The sequence below is a fragment of the Alligator mississippiensis genome, chromosome 8 (assembly GCF_030867095.1).
Source record: "Alligator mississippiensis isolate rAllMis1 chromosome 8, rAllMis1, whole genome shotgun sequence".
Taxonomy (NCBI): domain Eukaryota; kingdom Metazoa; phylum Chordata; order Crocodylia; family Alligatoridae; genus Alligator; species Alligator mississippiensis.
The window spans coordinates 75060054-75081559 of record NC_081831.1 but is presented as its reverse complement, the minus strand read 5'-3'; the positions used below and the strand labels follow the sequence as shown (position 1 = coordinate 75081559).

The 21506-nt window shown below is 39.9% G+C and overlaps 2 protein-coding genes and 1 long non-coding RNA gene across 5 annotated transcripts in view; 2 read left to right on the top strand and 1 right to left on the bottom strand.

Annotated features, from left to right (window-relative positions):
* Positions 1-3900: 3900 nt before the first annotated feature.
* Positions 3901-19224, top strand: TMEM185A (transmembrane protein 185A). Of its 2 annotated transcripts, none has more exons than XM_006269689.4 (7): positions 3901-3985; positions 9211-9387; positions 12248-12455; positions 14461-14544; positions 15468-15644; positions 16044-16167; positions 17928-19224. In XM_006269689.4, the coding sequence occupies exons 1-7, from the start codon at positions 3948-3950 to the stop codon at positions 18170-18172; spliced, it is 1053 nt and encodes a 350-aa protein (XP_006269751.1). In that variant the 5' UTR covers positions 3901-3947; the 3' UTR covers positions 18173-19224. The 2 variants fall into 2 exon arrangements, with proteins under 2 accessions (XP_006269751.1, XP_019348323.2); XM_019492778.2 differs by lacking the exon at positions 3901-3985 and adding an exon at positions 4170-4378.
* Positions 15575-21506, bottom strand: part of LOC109284418 (uncharacterized) — an 18846-nt gene continuing 12914 nt past the window's right edge. For both annotated transcript variants that reach the window (XR_002091870.2, XR_002091871.2), the window contains exon 3: positions 15575-15664. This is a non-coding gene — a long non-coding RNA (uncharacterized LOC109284418). The remainder of the gene's footprint in view (positions 15665-21506) is intronic.
* The window catches only part of LOC102571880 (heat shock transcription factor, Y-linked), a 3677-nt gene continuing 2489 nt past the window's right edge, over positions 20319-21506 (top strand). The window contains exon 1 of the mRNA XM_006269690.3: positions 20319-20967. Within this exon, the coding sequence (XP_006269752.2) occupies positions 20410-20967 (558 nt within the window). The 5' untranslated portion in view covers positions 20319-20409. The remainder of the gene's footprint in view (positions 20968-21506) is intronic.

The window sequence follows — 21506 nt, the reverse complement described above, 5'->3', positions numbered from 1 at the left end:
ATGACGAGGCAGCCCACCTGGGCTGCATCCCCGCCCTTCCCCCCCCCCTCCCCGCTTGAGATCTAGCAGCTGGGCTGTCTCCTTGCCCTAGGCGCAATCTGGGGTGTCAGCCCCACTGGGCTGACTTCCCACCCACGCCTGGTGTTGGGAAGTCAGCCCAGCTGGGCTGAGTTCCTTTCCCCAGCCCCATGGTCCCATGAAGCTGTCAAAACAGGGTCAAAACCGCCTCACTGTTTCAACGAAGCGAAACAGCGAGGCTGTATTGACTCAAAATTATATTTGATACAAAACACTGTTCCATCCAGACCTCGAAACCAAAGCTGGAACAGAATAGTGCCATTTCGCACAGCCCTAATGGTTAGCTAGGAGCCATGGAAAGTGCTCAGAGCTTTTAAGGCCAGACAGAGATCTTATATCCTCTGGTCTGGCCTCCTGCAAAACAAACTAAAGAATTTTGTCCAGTCACTTCTGCATTGAGCCTTTTAACTTGTGTTTAATGATGAAAGGATATTTTCCAAAAAACTTCCAGTCTTGAGTTTAGAAAATACATAACATCCCTTGATAATTTGTTCCAGTGGTTAATCCCTCTCACTCTGAATTCTAAATTGAATTTGTCTGGCTTTAACTTCCAGCCATGGATTCTGGTTATGCCTTTCTCTGGTAGGATACAGCCTGATAGTACCTACTATTTCCTTTCTGGAAAAGTATTTATACAAGATCAGCAAGAGACTTGGTCACCTTCTATGACATACAAAACAGACCAAACTATTTATATCTTTCACTGTCAGGTATGTTTTCCAGCCTTTCAATCACTTATATGAGGCCTCTCCCATACGCACCTTCTCCAGTCCTTTCTTTTTTTTTTAAATATAGCACCAGACCTAGATTTTAGGTTTGATCTGACTAACATCTTTTATGAAGGTAAAATCATCTACTTAATTATAACTGCAGATCACCTTAATGATACATCCAAGTTTCACAATAGGAATTGACATTCCATTGTTGTCTATGGTGACCCCTCCTTAAAACTAACACAAATAACTATGTCTCTCTCCTTCCTTCTCTCCTTGCTGCTCATAAGGTCCCCATTCTATAGGTATAGCCAACACTATTCCTAAACTTTGCATTTGGCTGTATAAAAAGTAAACTGTTTTTGAATGGACTCAATTAAACAAGCAAGCCAGGTCACTCTCTTGAACTCTCTAATATTCATTTTGGCCCAGTGAAGGGAGTGCATGGGTTGCAACTTTAACTTATTAGCTAATGGTTTTTGCATTGAATTATCCTGTGTTGGCTTCAATAGAAGCTGCTAGTTATTTAAAACTTTTGAAAAGCAAGTGACTTTATTTTGGTATCCTGATACAGATTTCAGATACTAACTTAAGGCATTTGGTTTTGAAGAGTCGTGTTCCATGACTGATTACGGCGTATTTCTATAGCTCCTTAGTGGGAAAATCATGGAATTTTGGAAGTCAGTAGGAAAGCAACTGTAAAACGATATCCATGTAGCTAGGTAACATCAATATTGTGCAGTTACATTGACCATTGCTCCATAGATTATATGCAAAGTTGAACCTAGTAGTTCATACTTAGGAAAAACACACAACAAATAATGAATGACAACAATTTATTTCCCCAAAGTGGGTTAGATATGTCTTAAGGACTATTCATCTTTTAATCATGGGTACACACAGATTTAAGTCATTCACCACAGGAAAAAATTATGATGAGCAAATTGAAGTATAAAGAACTTATTTGAACACCTATGAACTTTTAACTCTTCCTTTGGGACAGTGGGTAGTTAAACCAGCACGTACAGGCTCCTCCAAGGCTCCACATCAAGAGACACTTATTGAATGGAAGGACCATAGCAGTCATGTATGAGTGAATTGCTCCAGGAACAAAATGCTCAAACTGCAGTTCTCAGCCTTTTTAGACTAGAGGAACCTCCAGATGGACTTGAGGCACCCCTCAGAAAATGCCAGCTCTTAATTTTCACTCTTCTTCTGCCTACAGAAAAATAATACAGCAGTTTTTCTGTTGCAAATAATTCAGAAAGAAGAAAGACCACCAGTATAGATTTCTATTTGAATCTCTAGGTTTATTGTGTGCATCGTGCCCTGCCATGCTCGTAGAGAATCACTTGCCTTTATGCTCTTAGGGCCTGCTTTCACTGGTAAGTCTGCCTGATGGTAAGAAATGCTTGCAGGTTCAGGCCCATGCACAGTATAAAAAATGCAATGCAAGCTCAACACAATGCATGCTGAACTCTGCCATCAAGGACCTGAAGAGTTAAGGAATGTAAAAATTAACTGACAATGAATACTGCATTCTAACAAACTTCTAATTGATCACATGGGACAACATCTTCAGAAAAGCCCAGGACCAGATTTGCAAGTGTTCGGTACACACAACTGGGACCGGATTTTCAAAGAGCTTAGCATCAGCAAACCAAGCTTTTCAAGAATCTGTTTGCTTTTCTTCTCTAACTGGTAACTGAGTTCTTTTGAAAATCCAGCCCCCCGGCACAGAGCACAACATTGTCTCAGTAGTGTTTGCGTGCCTAAAAGTGCATGTGCACACACACAGTGTTTATTATTACTTTTAAAAAAGCACAACAGAGGAACTAGACTGGTTGGTTCATTTATAAGATCTGATCTTAAATGTACAAGAAAATATTCCGAGTCTAAAATAAACATTCTTGACACAGCCCCGACCGACATTAAAAGGCAAGAAAGCTTTTCTTTCTCTCTCTGCTGCAGTAAGGCTCTTGACAGACATATTTGCATCTGAACAGCCAGCTTTCGCCCGCCAGCTATTTTGAGGAAGCCAGCCATGCACAAATGTTTAAGCTTGCAAAAGAATCAGACAGAGACCTCAAGACTTGAAGGCCCTGCTATACGTTCAAATGAAAGCTGGATAGAAACCAGCTATAGAGTTGTTACACAGTTCCCAGCACTAACTTTACAGCTAGCGGACTCTTCTTATAGCTGGAGAGTCATTTTTATCCTGTAATAATGACTTTGCATACATGGCTGGTCTAAATTTATTGCATGACTATTATTTATTGCATAACCAGTTCATTGTGCAATGATCACTTTGCATTTGCGACCCCTATTTGCACCTGTGGCTGGTCTACATTTATTGCACAATTCACCAGTCAATTGCATAATATACGCAATGTGTAGCAAGGATCTCAAGAGGAGCAGATTGCATCCTGCACCACATTTTCCTTTCATAAAAGTAGCTTGATAAACCCCAGGCCCTCAGCACCGGCTGGAAGAGCCTGGACCGATTCCCAAGCACCTGCAAACAGCTTCTGCAAATACTTTTTTTGAGTTTTTGGCAAAAAATGTCAGTTTTTTGTTTAGTTATCGTCCACGTTATAGTTATCTTCCATGTCTCGGGGGTGCAGGTTGTAGCCGCGTTGATCTAAGGACATAGGCAGACAAGGCTTTGGGTAAATCCAATATCTTTTCTTAGAGCGACTGAAATAGTTGGAAAAATTCATATTTTTTAAAATTAGACTTTTCCCAACTATGTCAGTTGGATAAGAAAAGACACCGGATTTACCCAAAGACCCTTGCCTGCCAGGTTTAGTTAACAAGGCCAGGCTGAACCTCACTAACACTGAGGCCACTAGGCGAGGCCCACAGGAGGTGCATGGTGCACGGCTCTCTCTGGCCCCCGCACCACGCATGCGCAACTCCCTTTCCGCGCAACTCCCTTCCAACCCCACCCCGTCAGGGCACAAGCCTTCAGCGCGCATGCGCCTCGCGCGCCTGGGTTGTTTACCCCGCCAGTGGGCGGGCCTGGCAGCGAGAGCGGTTGGATGACGACACTTCCGGACATGCGCTGTGGGCCCGCGGCGGTGTGGGGCGGAGGAGCGCGGGTGGCTGCGCTATGCATGCCCTGTAGCGAGCGGCGGGGCGTGGGGTCGGGCCGCCATGAACCTGCGGGGCTTGTTCCAGGATTTCAATCCCAGGTGAGGCGGCGCGGCGCAGCCCAGCCCGGCCCGGCCCGGCCGGGGGGAGGGGGCGGGTGGATGACGGGAGCTTCCGGTTCCTTCCCCCTCTCCCACCCCCTCACGGCTCCTGGGGGGGGGCTTCGCGCCAGCTTCTGCGGTGGGGGGACACAGTCCTTTCAAGCAGAGAGCGGCACCCAGACTGGTGGCAGAGGTCTCTATGAACCCAGCTAGACATTTGCAACAACAAAAATTTGCAAATAATTTTTTTTTTTTTTTTGCAAAGTCTAATTTTCTGTATTTGCAAGTTTTTGGGGGTTTTTTGCAAATATCTACAGGCAACCCCTGCTTAGCGCTGTTTCGCTATACCGCTCGTTTTACGTTGGTACCCGATTCCACTTGGCGCTTGGCAAGGTTCGTTATGGCGCTCGCCGCCGTGGGTCATCCCAAACTTGCAGGTTTGCTTCACACTCGGTTTATCAGGACCCAACTGCGAGCGCTAAGCGGGGGTGCGCTTGGTAGCCGTGTTGGTCAGAGACAAGAAAACCTGCAAATAACTAGAACCGCTGGTTGCACAATGATACCTTTTATTTGACCAACTGGGAAACAGCAAGAAAATTGTCCTTTTCTGCAAGCTTTCGGGATCAAAGTCCCTTAGTCAGGGTCTGGGAAAAGTATAGGTGGTACAAGGTGGTAAAAAAGTCCCCATAGGTAGGAAATAAACTTCATTTCTGCACAGAGGGAGGTGGAGATGGAAGGGCATCTGTGAGTGTCTTTGTGAGCTGTGCTGGATAGCTCTTGGATGTGTAGATCGGGGACGGTTTCTTCCCTGGAGGTGTCAGATGGCAGGCAGGGAGGGAGAAAACCTTTCTTGTTGTTCTGCAATGAAGTTTAAAATCCAAAATTGGCTAAAATTTGGCATCTTCCATGGTTTGCTTAGCGCTATTTTGCTCTAACGCTCGTTTTAAACTGATACCTGATTTCACTTAGCGCTCAGCAAGTTTCACTATAACGCTCGCGGTCACCATCTTGGGTTGTCCAATACTTGAGGTTTCGTTTAACGCTCATTACGCTTAACGCTCGGTTTTTCAGGAACCAATTAAGAGCGCGAAGTGGGGGTTGCCTGTAGTTGGTGTAATAAAAGATATCGCCTCTGCTGAGAGTTTTTGCTTCCTTTTGCCTCTAGATCAGTGGTTCCTAATCTTCTTAGACCGCGGACCAACACACTGCAGACCAGAAGTGACCGGCATGTGGCAGACTGGCAGCCAGCCCTTTTTTATACTTAGCATTAGACAAGGTTGGCATGCCGGTCACTTCTGGACTTCTATTCGGGCAGCCAACCCTTTGTGGCCTGGTACCAGAACCTCTGTTTTAGACCAGTATGGCTACAACCTGGGAACCTGACAAAATAGAGGGAGAGATTTCAGGTCGGTATCCATAGTGTCAAAAACCATTGTGAGCTACTGGAGTCTTTCTTAGTTCTTTGCAGCAGGAGAATTGTTCTGTTGTTTTTCTGTCATCAAAAAAGCGGTGAAAACGTAAGGGCTGGCGTTTCTGAGGGGTGCCTTAAGCCTAAGAAGATTGAGAACCACTGCTGTAGACCTTTTCCTCACTATTTGAGGATTCGTAGGCTCTAGACTTAGTAGATGATCTGGCCTGATTTTTCTGTACAATCCAATGCATAGAATTTTACTCGGATATCCCTGGATGTATGCAACTAAAGCATGCCTTGCAGACAGACAGACAGCAGTCTGGAAAATATTTTTCTTCCCTTTTTAAAGAAAGCTTCTTTTTATTCTTTGAAACCTAGACTATCTTGTTGGCACCTGGTAATATTCAACTGCTTTACAGTTCAGGGAGTTTGGGGGAGAGATCTCCGCCCCCTCCCCCCCCCCACTCTGCCCCCAAAAAGGCCAAATGTCAAATTTAAATAACTTCTCCTTTCTGGTCTGAGGTTTAAGCTAGAAAAAAGACTATCCTGAACATTTTAGCACATGTTAAATGTACCAAATGTTAAAGGCAATACCTCGAGCATGAGACGCTTCTGAAGTGTTAAAATCTAGTAGCATTATACCGTTTAAATCGTGGAGGAGACCAAGTGTGAGTGAGAGTCCACTCGAGATAATTGGCGGTGCGCAATCTGTCAGAGTTTGGGAACTGCTGCTCTAGAGTGTAGCCCCAGTGTGGGTGCGGGATTTCTGCAGCATCGGCCCCTGAGGTAGGAATTATTAGACGAAGCAGGAGAGTGAGGTGAATAGTTTCACCTTTGCCCTGTGTTCCTGGATTTGCTATTGCTGGATGTCTTAAGGCAGTTTGGTCAAAGTCATATAGGACAGGACGGCATCCTGGAAGTTCTGAAGAACAGGGTTTATTAAGAATGGCTAATCACAGGCTTTAATTGATTACAGTCATACTTTTAACAAACTGTACTTGATTGCCTAGAAAAAAAATAATGCAAAATGATAAATGCTTCAGGCAGTATACTCCTGCAAAGAGGCTAAAACAAATTAACTGCAGATGCACTATGTCAAATGCTGCTGAGACAGGAAAAGAGCTTTTATGCAGTTTGAGTTGTTTTGTGGTAGAGGGTTTTTTTGGTGAAACATAATTTGAAGCATAATTGAAAGTAGCCTAACTAAGCAATTTAGGAGTTCAGGTTGCCACTTTGTATGCTTCCCACCCTAAATGTTTTGATCTTCTGATAAACCTTTGTCACCCCTGCATGGTAGTGTTTTGTTTATTTTTTAACTGGGGAGAGGGGAAATGTATCTGGAAGTAACCTGTAAATATTTTTAATAACATACGTTTAGAAAGTCATACCTGGACTTTTTAGTCAGCATCATAATGTATTTTGGTACCTTCAGGTAGCCTCAGCAAATATACCACAGAACACTGACACAGTCAAATTGTTTTCTGCTATTAAAAATGAACTGAGGCATTTGTGCTGAGGAGAGACAAAACAGCATTGTTACCTAAACCAGGAGGTGCTGATCTTGTGAATGTTTCTTTTATTAGGATATTATGATAATGAAGAAGGGTGGCTTATTAGGTTATTTTGTATAACTACATTGTGACTTCACTGCTGGACTAGTCATTTAATCTCTGTTCTTTAGTTTACCAAGCTGTAAAATACATATAATCATTTACTCATAGAGGTGGTGTTGAAGCCTAATTATGTGTTACAGAGCACCTTGAGATCCTGAGGTGAAAAGTGCTTTCAGTACACATTATTTTTGTCTTTTGTACAGTAGCAAATGAATTCTTTGTGTCATTATTTTGCCTGTCTTATAGTATAATGACAGATTGCTGTGTCATTGTATTCTAAGCACGTGAGAATAGCTTTAGCTTGAATAGTTCATAAAATGTGCTGGCAAAACGATTTTTAAAATTCAAGGTACCATTGTATTTATTTTACATTAAAATCTTTAAAAATAATTGGGACTGCAATATCCTTGCATGATTAGTGAGTAACATTCAAGGTTCTGTATATGGATTACAATGAGGAGTTCACAGATAAAGATTTTCTTGGTTGGTACTAGTAGCTGATGATTAACCTACCATATTGGCTGATGCCAATCCAATAACCAATATTTAGTAATAGTGCAAGGCATTTTAAACTGCTGACATAAACCATTTTTTTTGTTTGCTTTGCATTTGTAACATACACGCCTCCTGCCTGCTCCAGCCCTTGATGAGGAACAGTGACTGCCTTACTCCCGCGCACGTTGCCCCCTTGCCCATGGCTCCTACCCACAGCCCCACTCCCCGTGCACCCACGCTGCTGTCTTGGGCAAACAGGGCAGACCCTCATGTGGACAGCTGTACTGGGTGCATTTGGAGCCCTAGAGCAGCCGAGCTTCTGCAGATACTGGGGAGAAGCCACTTTTGCAAAGGTGCCTGGTGCCTGGCAGAGCACAGTGCCCCTCGTGTGGCACCTTACCTCACCCATGTGCAGCCTGACGTCTGCAGCAGCCCTGGCGCACAGGCCCCTGCTGTGTATGTGGCATTGCCGTGGCAGGAGTAGCAGGAGCCAGTAACAGCCCCTTTGTTGCTGAGCGTGATGCCCTGTGACCACTCCCCAGCGCCCCCTCCCGCCGCTCACCAGGACCTGTAGTCTGCCATGGGCTCGGGTGGGCAGCAGGACACAGGGACCGGACTGTACTTACCAGGCTGCTTCGTGCACACAGCTGTAATTATCGGCTGCAACGAGGGAAAAAATCCAATAGCCAATAACATCATAGTTTCATAGTAGCTAGGGTCAGGAGGGACCTGAACAGATCATCTAAACTGACCCCCTGCCACAGGCAGGAATGAATGCTGGGCTCACAAGACCCCAAACAGGTGATCATCCAACCTCCTCTTGAATTTGCCCAAGGTAGGGGCGAGGACCACTTACTTCCCTGGGAAGTTGGTTCCAGATTTTGGCCACCCTAACTGTAAAATATTGCCTTCTGATCTCTAACCTAAACCTATTCTCCATCAGCTTACAACTGTTGTTCCTTGTCACCCCAGGTGGTGCTGGGGAGAAAAGGGCTCTGCCTGTTTGCTGTTGATCCCCCTGATGAGCTTGTAGGCAGCCACCAGGTCCCCCCTCAGCCTCCTCTTGCTGAGGCTGAACAGGTTCAGGTCCTTCAGTCTCTCCTCATATTTCTCCTTTTATTGGTACCAATCCAATAACAAAACCAGTATATTAATGCACTCCTAATTACAATTATTACTTCTTGATTTATACTGTACATGGTGTATTTTCCAAAAATGTAATTTGTTGAATTTCAGAACATTGTCTATTTAAGTAGGGTATATTCAAGAGCTATATTGCAGGAGAAGTACATTTGTATCCTGGACATTTGCCTTACAAACATGCTTTTGATGGATTCCTTTGAAGCAATGGCTTTAGTGATGGGTGAGGTGGCATAGAGTAATGCATTTCAAGATAAATAAATCTCATCATGAAAAGTGATTTGACTGTTTATAGGCTGTTGGTTGTAGCTGTGTTGGTCTAAGGACGTAGGCAGACACAGTTCTTTGGGTAGATGTAATGTCTTTTATTAGACTAACTAAATAAATTGAAAGAAATGTAACAGCCATAGTTTTTTGCTGTGTTAAGCAACAGTCTGATTCAAAATTGCTATGTACAGTGCAAACAAAGCAAGTGTTGACTAAACTGGGTGTCCTTTGCTTGACAAACATTTTGGTAAAGAATCTACCTTAACTTCTGAGTTGTTTATCTTTCTCTTTTTTAATAGCAAATTCCTTATCTATGCCTGTCTGCTGCTATTCTCAGTTTTGCTTTCACTCCGTTTGGATGACAAAATACAATGGAGTTACTGGGCCGTCTTTGCTCCGATATGGCTATGGAAGCTAATGGTTATAGTTGGTGCCTCAGTAGGAACTGGGGTATGGGCACGAAACCCACAGTATCGGTAAGTTTAGAACTCTTATTTTCCAAGTAAAATAAAGAAATGCCTATCCTTATTGAATGAGCCTCTTAAGCACTTTTTGATAACTTATTAAATTAGTTATATTAAAAACATAGCCTGCTTGGTGCTGTTTAAAAGTAATCACTTTAGTACACAGGTCTTGGAAACACAGCTTTTGCCTCCCTGAACACTTTCATTCTCAATAACAATTTCCTGCAAACTGCAGAGATACTATCTAGACACATTAGATTAAAACCTCGTGGGTTTATCTCTAGCTTTTGTACTTATTTCAGTATAATGATTTTTAAAATTTATTCCAGTTAAACAAGTGCATCCTTCTCCTGTGGACCCAGTAATAGCTCTAAAGGTGCTTATTGCAGCATAATTTATTTCTGTATAATCCAGGGGTGTCAGATTTATTTGGCCTGTGGGCCAGATCTGGCCCGTAGGGCTCCTTTACAGGCCAGATTTGGACACACCTCTGGCAGTGAGGTGAGCAGTGGCAGCGTAACACACCTGGCTGTCTGAGCCACTGTCTTGGCTCAGAGAGCCACAGGGGTTAACACCACTGTTGCTTGTCCTGCCAAAATGAATCCCGCACGGTAGGAATCCATACCTGGGATGGACTTGTTACAGTCACCGAAACAACAAGTCCCTGGTGGGAATCCATACCTGGGATTTTGGCAGCAGGGCAAGCAATGGCCTCTGTGTCAGGTCAGGAACCTATGAGGGTTAATGTTGCCACTTGCCATTGCTGAAATCCTACGCCTCCCAGGCTCAAGCAACCTATTTTGACATCCTGGTATATCCTAACATAAGCATCCCTGTAAATATTATGGGGTTACACATGTTTAACTGGATTTCATTTTCTATTTATTTCAGTAAATTGATTTAGAAAAATTCTTCTTGCCTAGGGGTGTCAGACTTACTGGTCCATGCCCTGACCAGCATGGGGCTGATCTGTCATGTATGGCACGCAAGTCCAGGGGTAGTTCCATGGACTGGGTCTGGCCCTTGGGCCATATCTTTGACACCCATTCTAGATCATGCTTAAGTATGTCTGCTGTCCTTGGAAGAAGCTCAGCTGGATGAGTACGTGCCTTTGCTTGTTGTTTTCAAACGTCAGTTGTCAAGTACCAGATTTCCTGTTTTATTAAAAGATGAAAAGGTAGAATTTGTCTAAATTGAGATCTTGATCTTGCAGATGGCAGTAGATAGGCTAACCATTTTAGCATCACCCAGCCTGTTGATCTCCATTGACTCGGCACAGGTTGTGCATGCCTACAATTTAAGATTGAGACCCATGTATTGTGTAAGGTTCCCCCTAGATAAAGAAAGTTGTCAACGCAAAAAAAGGTTTTCTTCCTTCCTACAGTGCTGCCTAACTAAACTTTCTCCCTTGGTGTTGATACCACCCTAGTTTGTTAAAAGTTAATGAATTGTAATTGCATGTATTGATAAAATGCAACCAGTTGTTTTGAAAAGCCTCGAGTAATAAACTAGTTGCTTTCAATATGGTTCCTCTAATACCAAAGTAATACACATAATATTACTAGTATAGCGCTGAAAGGACTGTATAGGAATATATTTGTAAGTAGTTTTGTGTTTTTTTTTTTGTTTTGGAGTACTAAACTTTCTAATATAAAAAATATTCTTATATTGCAGCCCTACTTGTGAATGTCATAAACCATATTAATTCAGATGTGTGTTTTCATGAGAAGCACTCCTACCTTGATATCTTAAGCACTCCTACCTTGATATCTTAAATGTGAACTATTACAAGCAAACCAGTAGATTCACAATAACAAATTTTCATTTCATTACTTTTAAGCCAGGCTCACAGTTATCTTTGTCACATTTTCCAAATTGATCTTCAGGACTCATAAAGCCGAGAATAAGACCAAAGACAATAATTTGTATTTATTCCTTTAATGTGGTGCCAGTTAGAGGATATGAGAAAAAAATTGAGTGCCATTATGCCAATATAACAGTAATTTGCAGACATCATTTTACTTAATATGTATAATAGTGAAAATGATTGCTATCTCTCTGGCATATAAAGATCACATTGTGTGGGACTGTATAATTTGATTTATATCTGTGTCTTTTTATCTAATTTAAGAAAACATGTCCCTAATTTTTTCATAACACCTTTTGATCTTGAAATATAATTGAATGAATTATTTCTATGTTGAAAATGTGTTATGTAAGTTCAAGATGATCTCACTGAGACCAGAAGTAGTCAGTATACCAATAGTTCATACATTTAGAAACCATCCTGTCAAGGAGTAGTTCTATCTGTAAAAGAGAAAATGCATATTTTATTATTTAAAAAAAAAAAAGTGCAATAGCCCACTCCTTATTCTGCTAAGAGAGGTTTGGGGCTGGTCAAAAACAGAGTGTGTTTTTTTTCTTGGAGGATGCTGATTTAACAGACACGGCACACTCCATAAGAACTTACTGATTCAGTTGGAAGCTTTGATAAAAACCAGGCAGGCGGGCTGGCCTGCATGCTTTCCTGCCAGCCCATCCTCCTGCAAACTGTCCAGGGAGCAAGCTGAAAAAATCTGTCTTGGTTCTCTGAAAAGTGTGTCAAGAATTTGCTCTTGTGGAAATTTTTGAATTTGTGTTTTGATTTGGCTTTAAAGGTTTTTTGTTTGTTTTGTTTTATTTGAAGTTTCAAAAGAGAGCACTTCTGTTCCAAAAAATGATATCGAAATGTTGGCCATCATTTTGTATAATATCAAGTGTCTACATGGCGTGGGATAGACTCAGATTATTTTAAAAATGTTTTGGAATGTTTGCATGAGTGTGTTTGTTATACAGCTGTGTGGATTTTGATTGCTCTCATATCCCTCTTTAGAGCAGAAGGAGAAACGTGTGTGGAGTTCAAAGCTATGTTAATTGCGGTAGGCATCCACCTGCTGCTGCTGATGTTTGAAGTTCTGGTGTGTGACAGGATCGAGAGAGGAACTCATTTCTGGCTTCTGGTCTTCATGCCATTATTCTTTGTATCTCCAGTGTCAGTTGCAGCATGTGTCTGGGGCTTCCGACATGACAGATCTCTCGAGGTAATACTGTATATTCATAGTAGCATTTATTGACTCTGTATGGTAGAAAACTTTTTTTTCTATACTGAGCACTCTGAAGAGTGATTTATCTGTCAGAGTCCATTGATGACCAGTGTTGAAAACCCAGGGATAGAAATCCTTTCAACGTCAATTTTTCCTAATTAAGTTATCTTTGACTAAGAATGTATTAAATTGTGTCATGTTCTAAACCTGTCATTATCCTTAACTATCCTAAAAAGCAGTGCACTACAGAAGGGTTTGACTTAAGAACTAATTTTGGACACTTAAAGTGAGTTTAGTGCCTACCTGTTTTCAGAAGATTGATAACAATTGGTAGGCATGTTATGATATTTAAAACACTATTGTTAGATGAGGTGCCTAGGCATTTTGTAATGTGCGGGTATACTGAGTTCAGCACATTCCGGAGAAGCAAGAATGGTATGGAAGTGTCTGTCTGGGTAACTTATGAATTATAATTTTGGATGCCTAGAAAACTGCTGATATTAAAACATTTTCAAATGGAGTTTGTCTGATTTCTGTTTCTAGCACTTCTTAACATGCAGTCTGTGTGGAAGTAATTCTTTTCTAGCAGGTACTTGATTACCAGATGATTTACAAGACAGTAGCACAGCCAATAAATATTAGTAAAGAAAAAATGTAATCCCCTCACTCCTAAAAGGGCACAGATCTCTCTCTCAAAGGGAACATAAGTTACACGTCTAGACCTCCAACTCATTTTTCCACTCCTTCTTGCTTTTTTCATGCTGTTTTGCTTTCCTTCCATTTTCCCTCAAGTTTTACCTTTTCTGTTTGCCCTCATTAAATGAAGTTCTTCACGTGCAGATCACACTTCGTATGTCTTTACTGCAGCAACTTTTGTAATGTTGACTAAAATACAAGAGTTGTTTAACTGTAGTTATTATAAAATAGATACTTTGTGAGTAGTCTAAGCCAATATGAAATAGCATATATTGTCTAATCTCTGGGCAATACTGACATCTCAAAGGTACTTTAGATATTTGCATCTTAATTTTAAAAGAGAAAATTATTTCCTTTATTTTTTATTTTCCTTCTTAAATGCCAGGGTTCTCACTGCGTCAGAGTTAATTTTTCTGGTCCCCTAAACTTCTAGCTGCTGTGGTAGGTCAGTAAACTTTGGGAAATAATGTTGCTAACTCAGATGACATTTCATTTTTTACCCCTTTTTTTAGCTAATCACAGCTGTGTTAATTTTCAGTACCACTTAGTGTTAATTTTAAAATACAAATTTTATTTCTGCTGAAGGCTGAAATAGTGGTGAATGGAAAGCTAAAAAGCTCTCATTGATTTTTATTTTTTTTTTAAATGCAACTAGTATTTATTATATTTGTGTGGCATGTTGAAGATGTCATTATTTTAATTACACAACAAACTGTATATAACATGTGAATATCCAGTCTACTCAGTGCTGCTTATACCATTTCATTTTATATAGGACTGTGATTCAGGGCAGACCTACTTAGTTTCAGTTTCACGTTCTGGCTGCCCTGCACTAGCAAAATGTAATGTTTGACCGACAGTTAAGTACTAAAGGGAATGTCATAGTGAAAAAAAAGGCAAAAACAAACTTTAATTAAAAGTAGTTGTTGAAAGCATAAACTTATAAATATAATTAAATAAATAAAATAAAATTATATTTCTAATCTGATAAAATAGTGTTCTTCTGACTTCCAGTGTTCAAAACTGCTAATATTTTTAACTGAGAGGGAGTAAAAATGATTAAATACAAAGACATACAATCCATTTTGATTTTTTTCCCCGTCTTCAGTTTATAACAGTTAAAACTAAAATAGGTATTGTATAATAGGAAGGACAGATGACTAATATTATATAGCTGTATGCTAGACTAAGTTGTGTTCACCGTTTAAGCACTATATGCTGAGCCATAAGTGTTCTGTCTTATATTTTGGGCTGTGTGTTTATTAATAGTGCTCAGAGGTGACTAATGTATCTGTTTTATTTCTAGCTGGAAATCTTGTGCTCTGTCAATATTCTCCAATTCATATTTATTGCACTCAGGCTAGACGAGATCATCAGATGGCCATGGCTTGTACGTAAATTTAATTTTATTTTATATCATCACTTTTAAATGTGGAGTCTTTATGGAAACCTTGAATGTGCTCAGCTCAGGTGTGATCTCATTTCTGTTGATTTGCTTATCCCATAATTTTTCACCAAATGGCTAGTTCAGGAAACCTACGGAGATAGTTTACTTTCGTCAGAGGACAACTTTTCAGTCAAGGGGAGTAAGATGGTGTTGTCACCATGTACAGTCAATCTCTGATCAAATGTTAAGGAAATAACATAGAAGGAAAATTGCTGATCAGATAGTAAGACCATGACATGGATGGGAAATGCTTGTATAGAAACAGTATTGTAGTAAATACTGGGAGATTTTTGCTTTCTCAGCTAGTATCCACAAAAATCAAGTTACTCTATAGAGTTAATCTTAAAATATACTGAAGTCTGAAACTTCAAAATGGCCCTAAAGGATACAAAATCTATTTTTTATATGTGGACTTAGTGTGAATAGATGTCAAAGTTAATGTGGTAGTATGGCCACGTGCCCTTCTTGCTCTGGACCTAGACTCAAGAATGAACCTGAAAAGGATTAAGAACCTTGTTTAGCAAAGGGATCTTGCAGAGAGCCCCCATTCATAGTGTCTAGTCCCTTTTTGTTGAAACGGAATTAGTTTGAAGTGATTTTAAATTGTTTCAGCTAATTTTGTTAAAGATCCAGTCTAGATCGGTTTTAAGAAGCTTATCTGCTAAACAAAGAAATGTGATACAGTACTTAGTATGGTGCATGGTTCATGAAGCTTTCTTATTAAAGAAGTAATATTAAAGGCAAAGTATTGCAGACCTGCAACAAATTGCTTGAATCCACTTGGCAGTCTTGCTAAAAATTGCCCCCAAACTAATACAATAATTTACCCAGGAGGAAAAATAGTTCAGACCTTCTTTCTCTTACAGGTTGTCTGCGTTCCTCTGTGGATCTTGATGTCGTTTCTATGTCTGGTCGTGCTCTATTACATTGTTTGGTCTGTCCTGTTCTTGCGGTCAATGGATGTGATTGCTGAGCAAAGGCGAACGCACATAACGATGGCAATCAGTTGGATGACAATCGTTGTTCCATTACTCACGTTTGAAGTAGGCAAATATTTTATCTCCTATGTTTGAATTACAGTGAGAAATTGAAGTTGCTTTATTAATCAGTTTCCTACATTTGCCCATTTTTTTATGTAATTAAAGATGCTTTTTAACTTTATAGAGGGAGAGAGAGATTTTAAGAAATATGGATTTTTGTTAGGTAAAAAGACATCATAATTCACACAGGCATTGGAAAGATCTTCTATTTCATATCTAGGCTATGAATAATGTACTTGTAGAAGTGTACTTAACAGATAAATTGTGTTAAAGGTCTGAGATGAGAGGAGCTCTGCATAGGTGCAACGGTCTACTTGTACAAACTAACTGAGTAAATTGAGACTCGGAGTTTAAGATTATGTTTGTATTGCAATCAAATTGATATCACTCTTTTCCCATTAGATTTTACTTGTGCACAGACTGGATGGACATAATGCATTTTCATTTATACCCATATTTGTCCCACTTTGGCTGTCTTTGATAACATTAATGGCAACAACCTTTGGACAGAAAGGAGGAAATCACTGTAAGTATCCAAAAATATGCAGTATTAGATTTTTAAAAGCTTATACTATCCTCAAATGTTGAACATCAGAATGTAGTGCATTTCTGGAAAGGCTCAGTAAAAATACTTGTTATACAAATACTTCTAGAAAGAAAAAGGACTAGAAAAAAGGTAGAATGTTTAAAACAGTTTTAAGTACTCTATTCTGAAAATTTTGCAGTAGGGATTTTATGTAGGGGCCTTTCAGTGGAGTGTAAGGTGGTATGCCTTGCACTTGTGTTGGAGGTATTTTGCAGCATTTATTTGTACTATGTGTTTATAGACTATGAACACTGTGGGCTCTTTCATGTTGAAAGGAACCAAATGCAGTGTTTTATTATAGTAAAATTCTGCCTAGCCGTGAATACATTAATAGTTGTTTTTAGATTGCAGGCAGCTTTCATGTTCAGCTGTCATACAGGACATGTCTTTGCTGCAACTGCAGAAGAAATAGCACTAAGAAATTTTCAGTGCTTAAATGATCTTTTCACTATCATTGATGGTTAAACCCAATTTAGCTCCACTACAAGGAATATCTTAGCTTCATGGTGTCTTCCAATGTGTATGAAGCAGGCCTTATTAGGCTTTACACATGAAAACCTTGAAGCGTGCAACAACCTGATGGTGTATTTGGGGGCAGCTGCAACATTGATTGAAGTCACCAGAACTTAAGGCAGGGTGGTGCTATGGAGACTGAACCAGTTAGTTTCTTTCGTGCCACACTGCTCTGTCTTCCTTGGTTTCAACCTAACATGGCTAACTACCTTCCTGCTGATTAAAGTGCAGCAGTATCTGACTCTTTAATAAGGCTGTATGCTGTTGCTGCACATTCATGTTCTGCAGCGCCTAATGAAGGTGAACGAATATGACATGATACTGTACCATTCAACCCAGATAGTTCCAATAGGTTTAAGTTAAATGCATCCTTGAAATATGGCCGCTGAACACCATATGTGATATCACCCTTCAAGAATAACATAGGGTCTCCAATAGCCAGCAGGCAGGATTTTAGCTTAATATAAAGGAGGGGAGGCTTCAGTGGAAGCATTGCCTCACACTAGGTTTTGGCATTATTAGTTCATGGAAGAGTGTCATGCATTGGCTAACCAACACCAGTTACTTGAACAATTTAAAATGTTGTATACCTGTGCATTAAAATATGTGATTGTAGATGAGGTGGATATACCTCTGGTAGCTACATTAACAGTGAAGATACTAGACTCTGCTTTCAGCATTCACTGTTGTTGCTAGCTTAAGTCTTTTGAAGACCATCAGTACCTGTTTTGCCAACCTGGGCTGAAACCTGTGCTATTGCATGTGTGCTGCTATTGTTGTCTATGTTGTGAGATTTAACGTAGCAGTATATTTCCACCTCTGATCTAAGTGCACCTTAAATGCTGAACAGCTATGCCTTTTTGGCTCCCTCTCACTCCACATACTGATCTAGCCTGACCCTTTATAACCTATATTATCTGATGGGATCTTGCTTCATGGTACTATGGCTGCAAGCTAATAATACAACTTGAATTTGCAGTACTATGCATTATACATACTATATCATGTAAGCAACCTTTTGTAAAGCAGCGCTTATTGTTATTTATTTATAGGAAAGCATTCTGTATGAATATTTAAATATAATTTAATGAGAGCTTAATTAAAAGAAGAGATTGCTTAATGGTATTATTTGATAAAAAATTTGCTATCCTTCAGGAGTGAAATCTAAACCTCTTACAACTTTTCAGGGTGGTTTGGAATTCGCAAAGACTTCTGTCAATTCCTGCTTGAAATTTTCCCATTCTTAAGAGAGTATGGAAATATTTCTTATGATCTGCATCATGAAGATAATGAGGAAGCAGAAGAAACACCTGTTCCAGAGCCTCCAAAAATTGCACCAATGTTTCGGAAAAAGACTGGAGTGGTCATCACCCAGAGTCCTGGGAAATACGTTATTCCACCTCCCAAGATAAACATTGACATGCCAGATTAAGGTCATTTCAAAGGTGAATTGATACCACCCCCATGAAACTGGAACTGGGAATCAGCAGCCAAACATATTTCATCTCATGCCTTGTTTGAATTTCTTTTAAGGATAGATATTTGTGGATTAGTAGCTTGTACTAAAGCGATTGAAGATTTTTTTTAAATATTGTTTTGAAAGCTTTTCATGTTTGCTCAAAATCTCGTGGAAGTTAATCAAAATGGGAACAGTAATTGCAGTAAGGTTAACAGAAGGAAACAATCTTTGTCTAAAAATGCACCTATGAAGTCATTACTGAAGATACAACCCCCAATTCAGAAATGGGGAAAGCAAATGTAGCAAAATGGGCATTGAAAACTTGTAATTCCGTGGTCTGATCTCTCGTAAGTCGCATTCAGACTTTCCTACCCTCATTTAAGGCTTCTAAACATTGGGTTCCCAGTGTTATGGTGGGTTTTGAATGTGTTGTTGTTTTGTTTTTTTAATCCATGAAGATAGGTGATTGTCTAAATTGTGAACCTTTTTATTGGATTGGTTACAAACCTGCCTGTATAGTATTTATATAAACACTTTAGCTTTGTAATATATTTGGTTCAAAGTCTAGTTCTGTACAGTATAAATATTATGTAAAAATATTTTTTTAAAAAGCCTGTATGAACTGCATATGCTAATACAGAAGATTGTCTTTCAAGTCTTAAATGTACACTTGGCTTCATTTCTGTTGACGTACAGTAGGCATGCAGTAGAACATTATTAGCATGTCTTTACCTTTCATTACATATTCAGACAAGATCACTATCTAACACCACAGGCACAGGAGTGTGGCACTTCTTACACAAGACTTGAAGGCTTTTGTTTTATATAGAAATGTGTAACAGCTTATGTTATTTTGAGTTAGTAATGTAAATTATTATGTAAATAACCAGAACTTTTGCACTGGCTTGGGGGTAAATGTTAACATTGTGTTGCTTTTCTAGTTCTGTATTCAAATTTTACTGTTAAGCAGCACATTTTTTCATCATTCTCCCCTTCAGCTGTTCAATAAAATATTTTCTTCTGCATTTTGTGCCAAACTATACTTTGTTTAAGCATTCAGCATTTGTTGGTTATACCCACACCCATTGGGTTAGCTGTCGTAAATATATCCGTGCCAAGTTGCCAAAACTGTTTTATGCCCTGTGGGGGAGTAGTGACTTATCCCTGAATGGTTTTTTTTTTTCTTTCTTTCTTCATTATGGGGATTTTGTTTGGTTTTTTGTTTTTGTTGGGGTTTCGTTTTTGGTTTTTGTTGGGTTTATTTGGGGTGGGAGGAGGGGAATATGGAAGTAACCAGTTCAATATGATTCTCTTTTCCTATTATCTAAATGGGGTTGTAAGGCACTGCCTAGGCCCCATACTATACAAACTATTCTACTCTCATCCTACCTGCGACTTGTGATGAGGCACCACTTATTTTTCTCGAACACTTTCTACTTTGAGAAGAAGCTGCAATGAAAGCAGCTCCTGCTTCTACTCCACAGGAGCAGAGCAACAGACTGGAGGAGTGAAAAGCAGACTGAATTACTTCATTCCCCAGGAGAGAGAATGGATCAGAAGTCCATGATGCAGTAGGCAGCATCCATGCCTTTTGCTTTCGCTGGGAGAAGTGCTGAGATGTAGTTCTACCATCAAGCTGTGCCTCTCCCTAACAGTCCCCAGCATTTTACACAGACCAACTTGTTAAGGAGCAAAAATCTGCTCCTGCCAGAGAGCCCTGGGGGGGTGGTTTTGGCCGCTGTTTTACAGGAACTTGCAAAGTGTCGCATCGGATTGTTTAAATGTGAGTGAAATCCTTAATTTCTTGGAGTCAGCATCCGATTAGCGTAAAAGGCACTGGTGGGTGATTCTAAAGACTTGGCAATTGAACTTCTACCTTTGTTTCCAACAGCAGCAGCACTGCAAGCTTTTTTCCTTCCTGTTATAGAGTGACTGCTTCTGGAGGATGACTAAATGCCAAACGCTGTCCTATTACTTCATGTTTCAGCTGCACTGAAACAAAGACTTGTAGATCTAAAAGCACTATGCATTTAATAACTTGTCTGGCCATTATCGGCTCATTTTGCTAGGAAACTGTCATTGTTTTATGATGTCACAGCCATACATGTTGTTATCATTATGATGTTCTAGAACTTTTCTTTGAAGTTCATTGACAGCTAGCATCACTTTTATATACTTGCTGTCTAGCAGCATGAAGCTGAACTGATACTATGGAAAAAAGTAGTCTAAGCGAGAAGGGAGGATTTGAAATGGACTTTTCTATAGCAGAAACTGCATATGTTTTGGCTCAGGATGAAAAGGTCAATTCCGCAATCTCTGTTTCTTCTGCCACTCCACTGTGCATTAAAACCGCAGCTGGTGACTCTCCTTTGAGGTCTATATTAGAAGAAAATACTTTTCAAGCTTTGAATGATGGGCCATGGATAAAAAGACAGCGTCTTAATGTCTGTGACGACGGCCCCACTGAAGATAATGATTTTTTATCCCTCACCTTTCCAAACAAACTCTGGAAAATTGTTGAGAGTGATCAGTTTAAATCAATTTGGTGGGATCATGGTGGAAATTGTGTTGTGATTGATGAAGAGCTCTTTAAAAAGGAGGTGCTAGAAAGGAGAGGACCTTTGCGAATTTTTGAAACTGATTGCATGAAAAGTTTCATTCGTCAGCTTAATCTCTATGGATTTAGCAAAATGCGGCAAGATTTTCAAAGGTCTGCATCACTTGCTGAATTTCTAGCAGAAGAAAAAGCAGCTTCTGCCTTAAGCAAGGTAAAGTATGAATATAGTTTGTCCAAGCCACAGATGTCCCTTGCTTCTAAAATAATCAAATGGGTTTTGCATGTCAAAATAAAAGGCTTTGTTCTAAGTTAATCATCGTGATGCAAAGAATCAAGGATGCGGATGTGATGGACGCTCTGATTTTATCCATCATTCATTTCACAAATTATTCTGTATCAGAGTTCTCAAATTAATGACTGTTATTCACTTTAACACAAAAATGATCTTTTAGTTTGCTTTTGCTCTTCCTTAAGCCATGGCAACAAAAATATCCTCTCGCTTCATTCTTACTTCCACTTATTACCAGATCTAACTGCTTTTGCTTTCTTGTGCCCTGGGAAATGTATGTGGCCAAAAAGTTTCTTAAGGAAAAATGACTTTCATATGTTAATCACTGAAAATTAATGGGATTTTCACTCCTAGTGCACTTCGATGTTTATAGTTAAAATAGTCTTGAAGTTAGACCTGTAAAAGGAATATTACATTAAAGGTTCTTTTATGTTCCTAATAATCCTTAAATTCAGTACAAC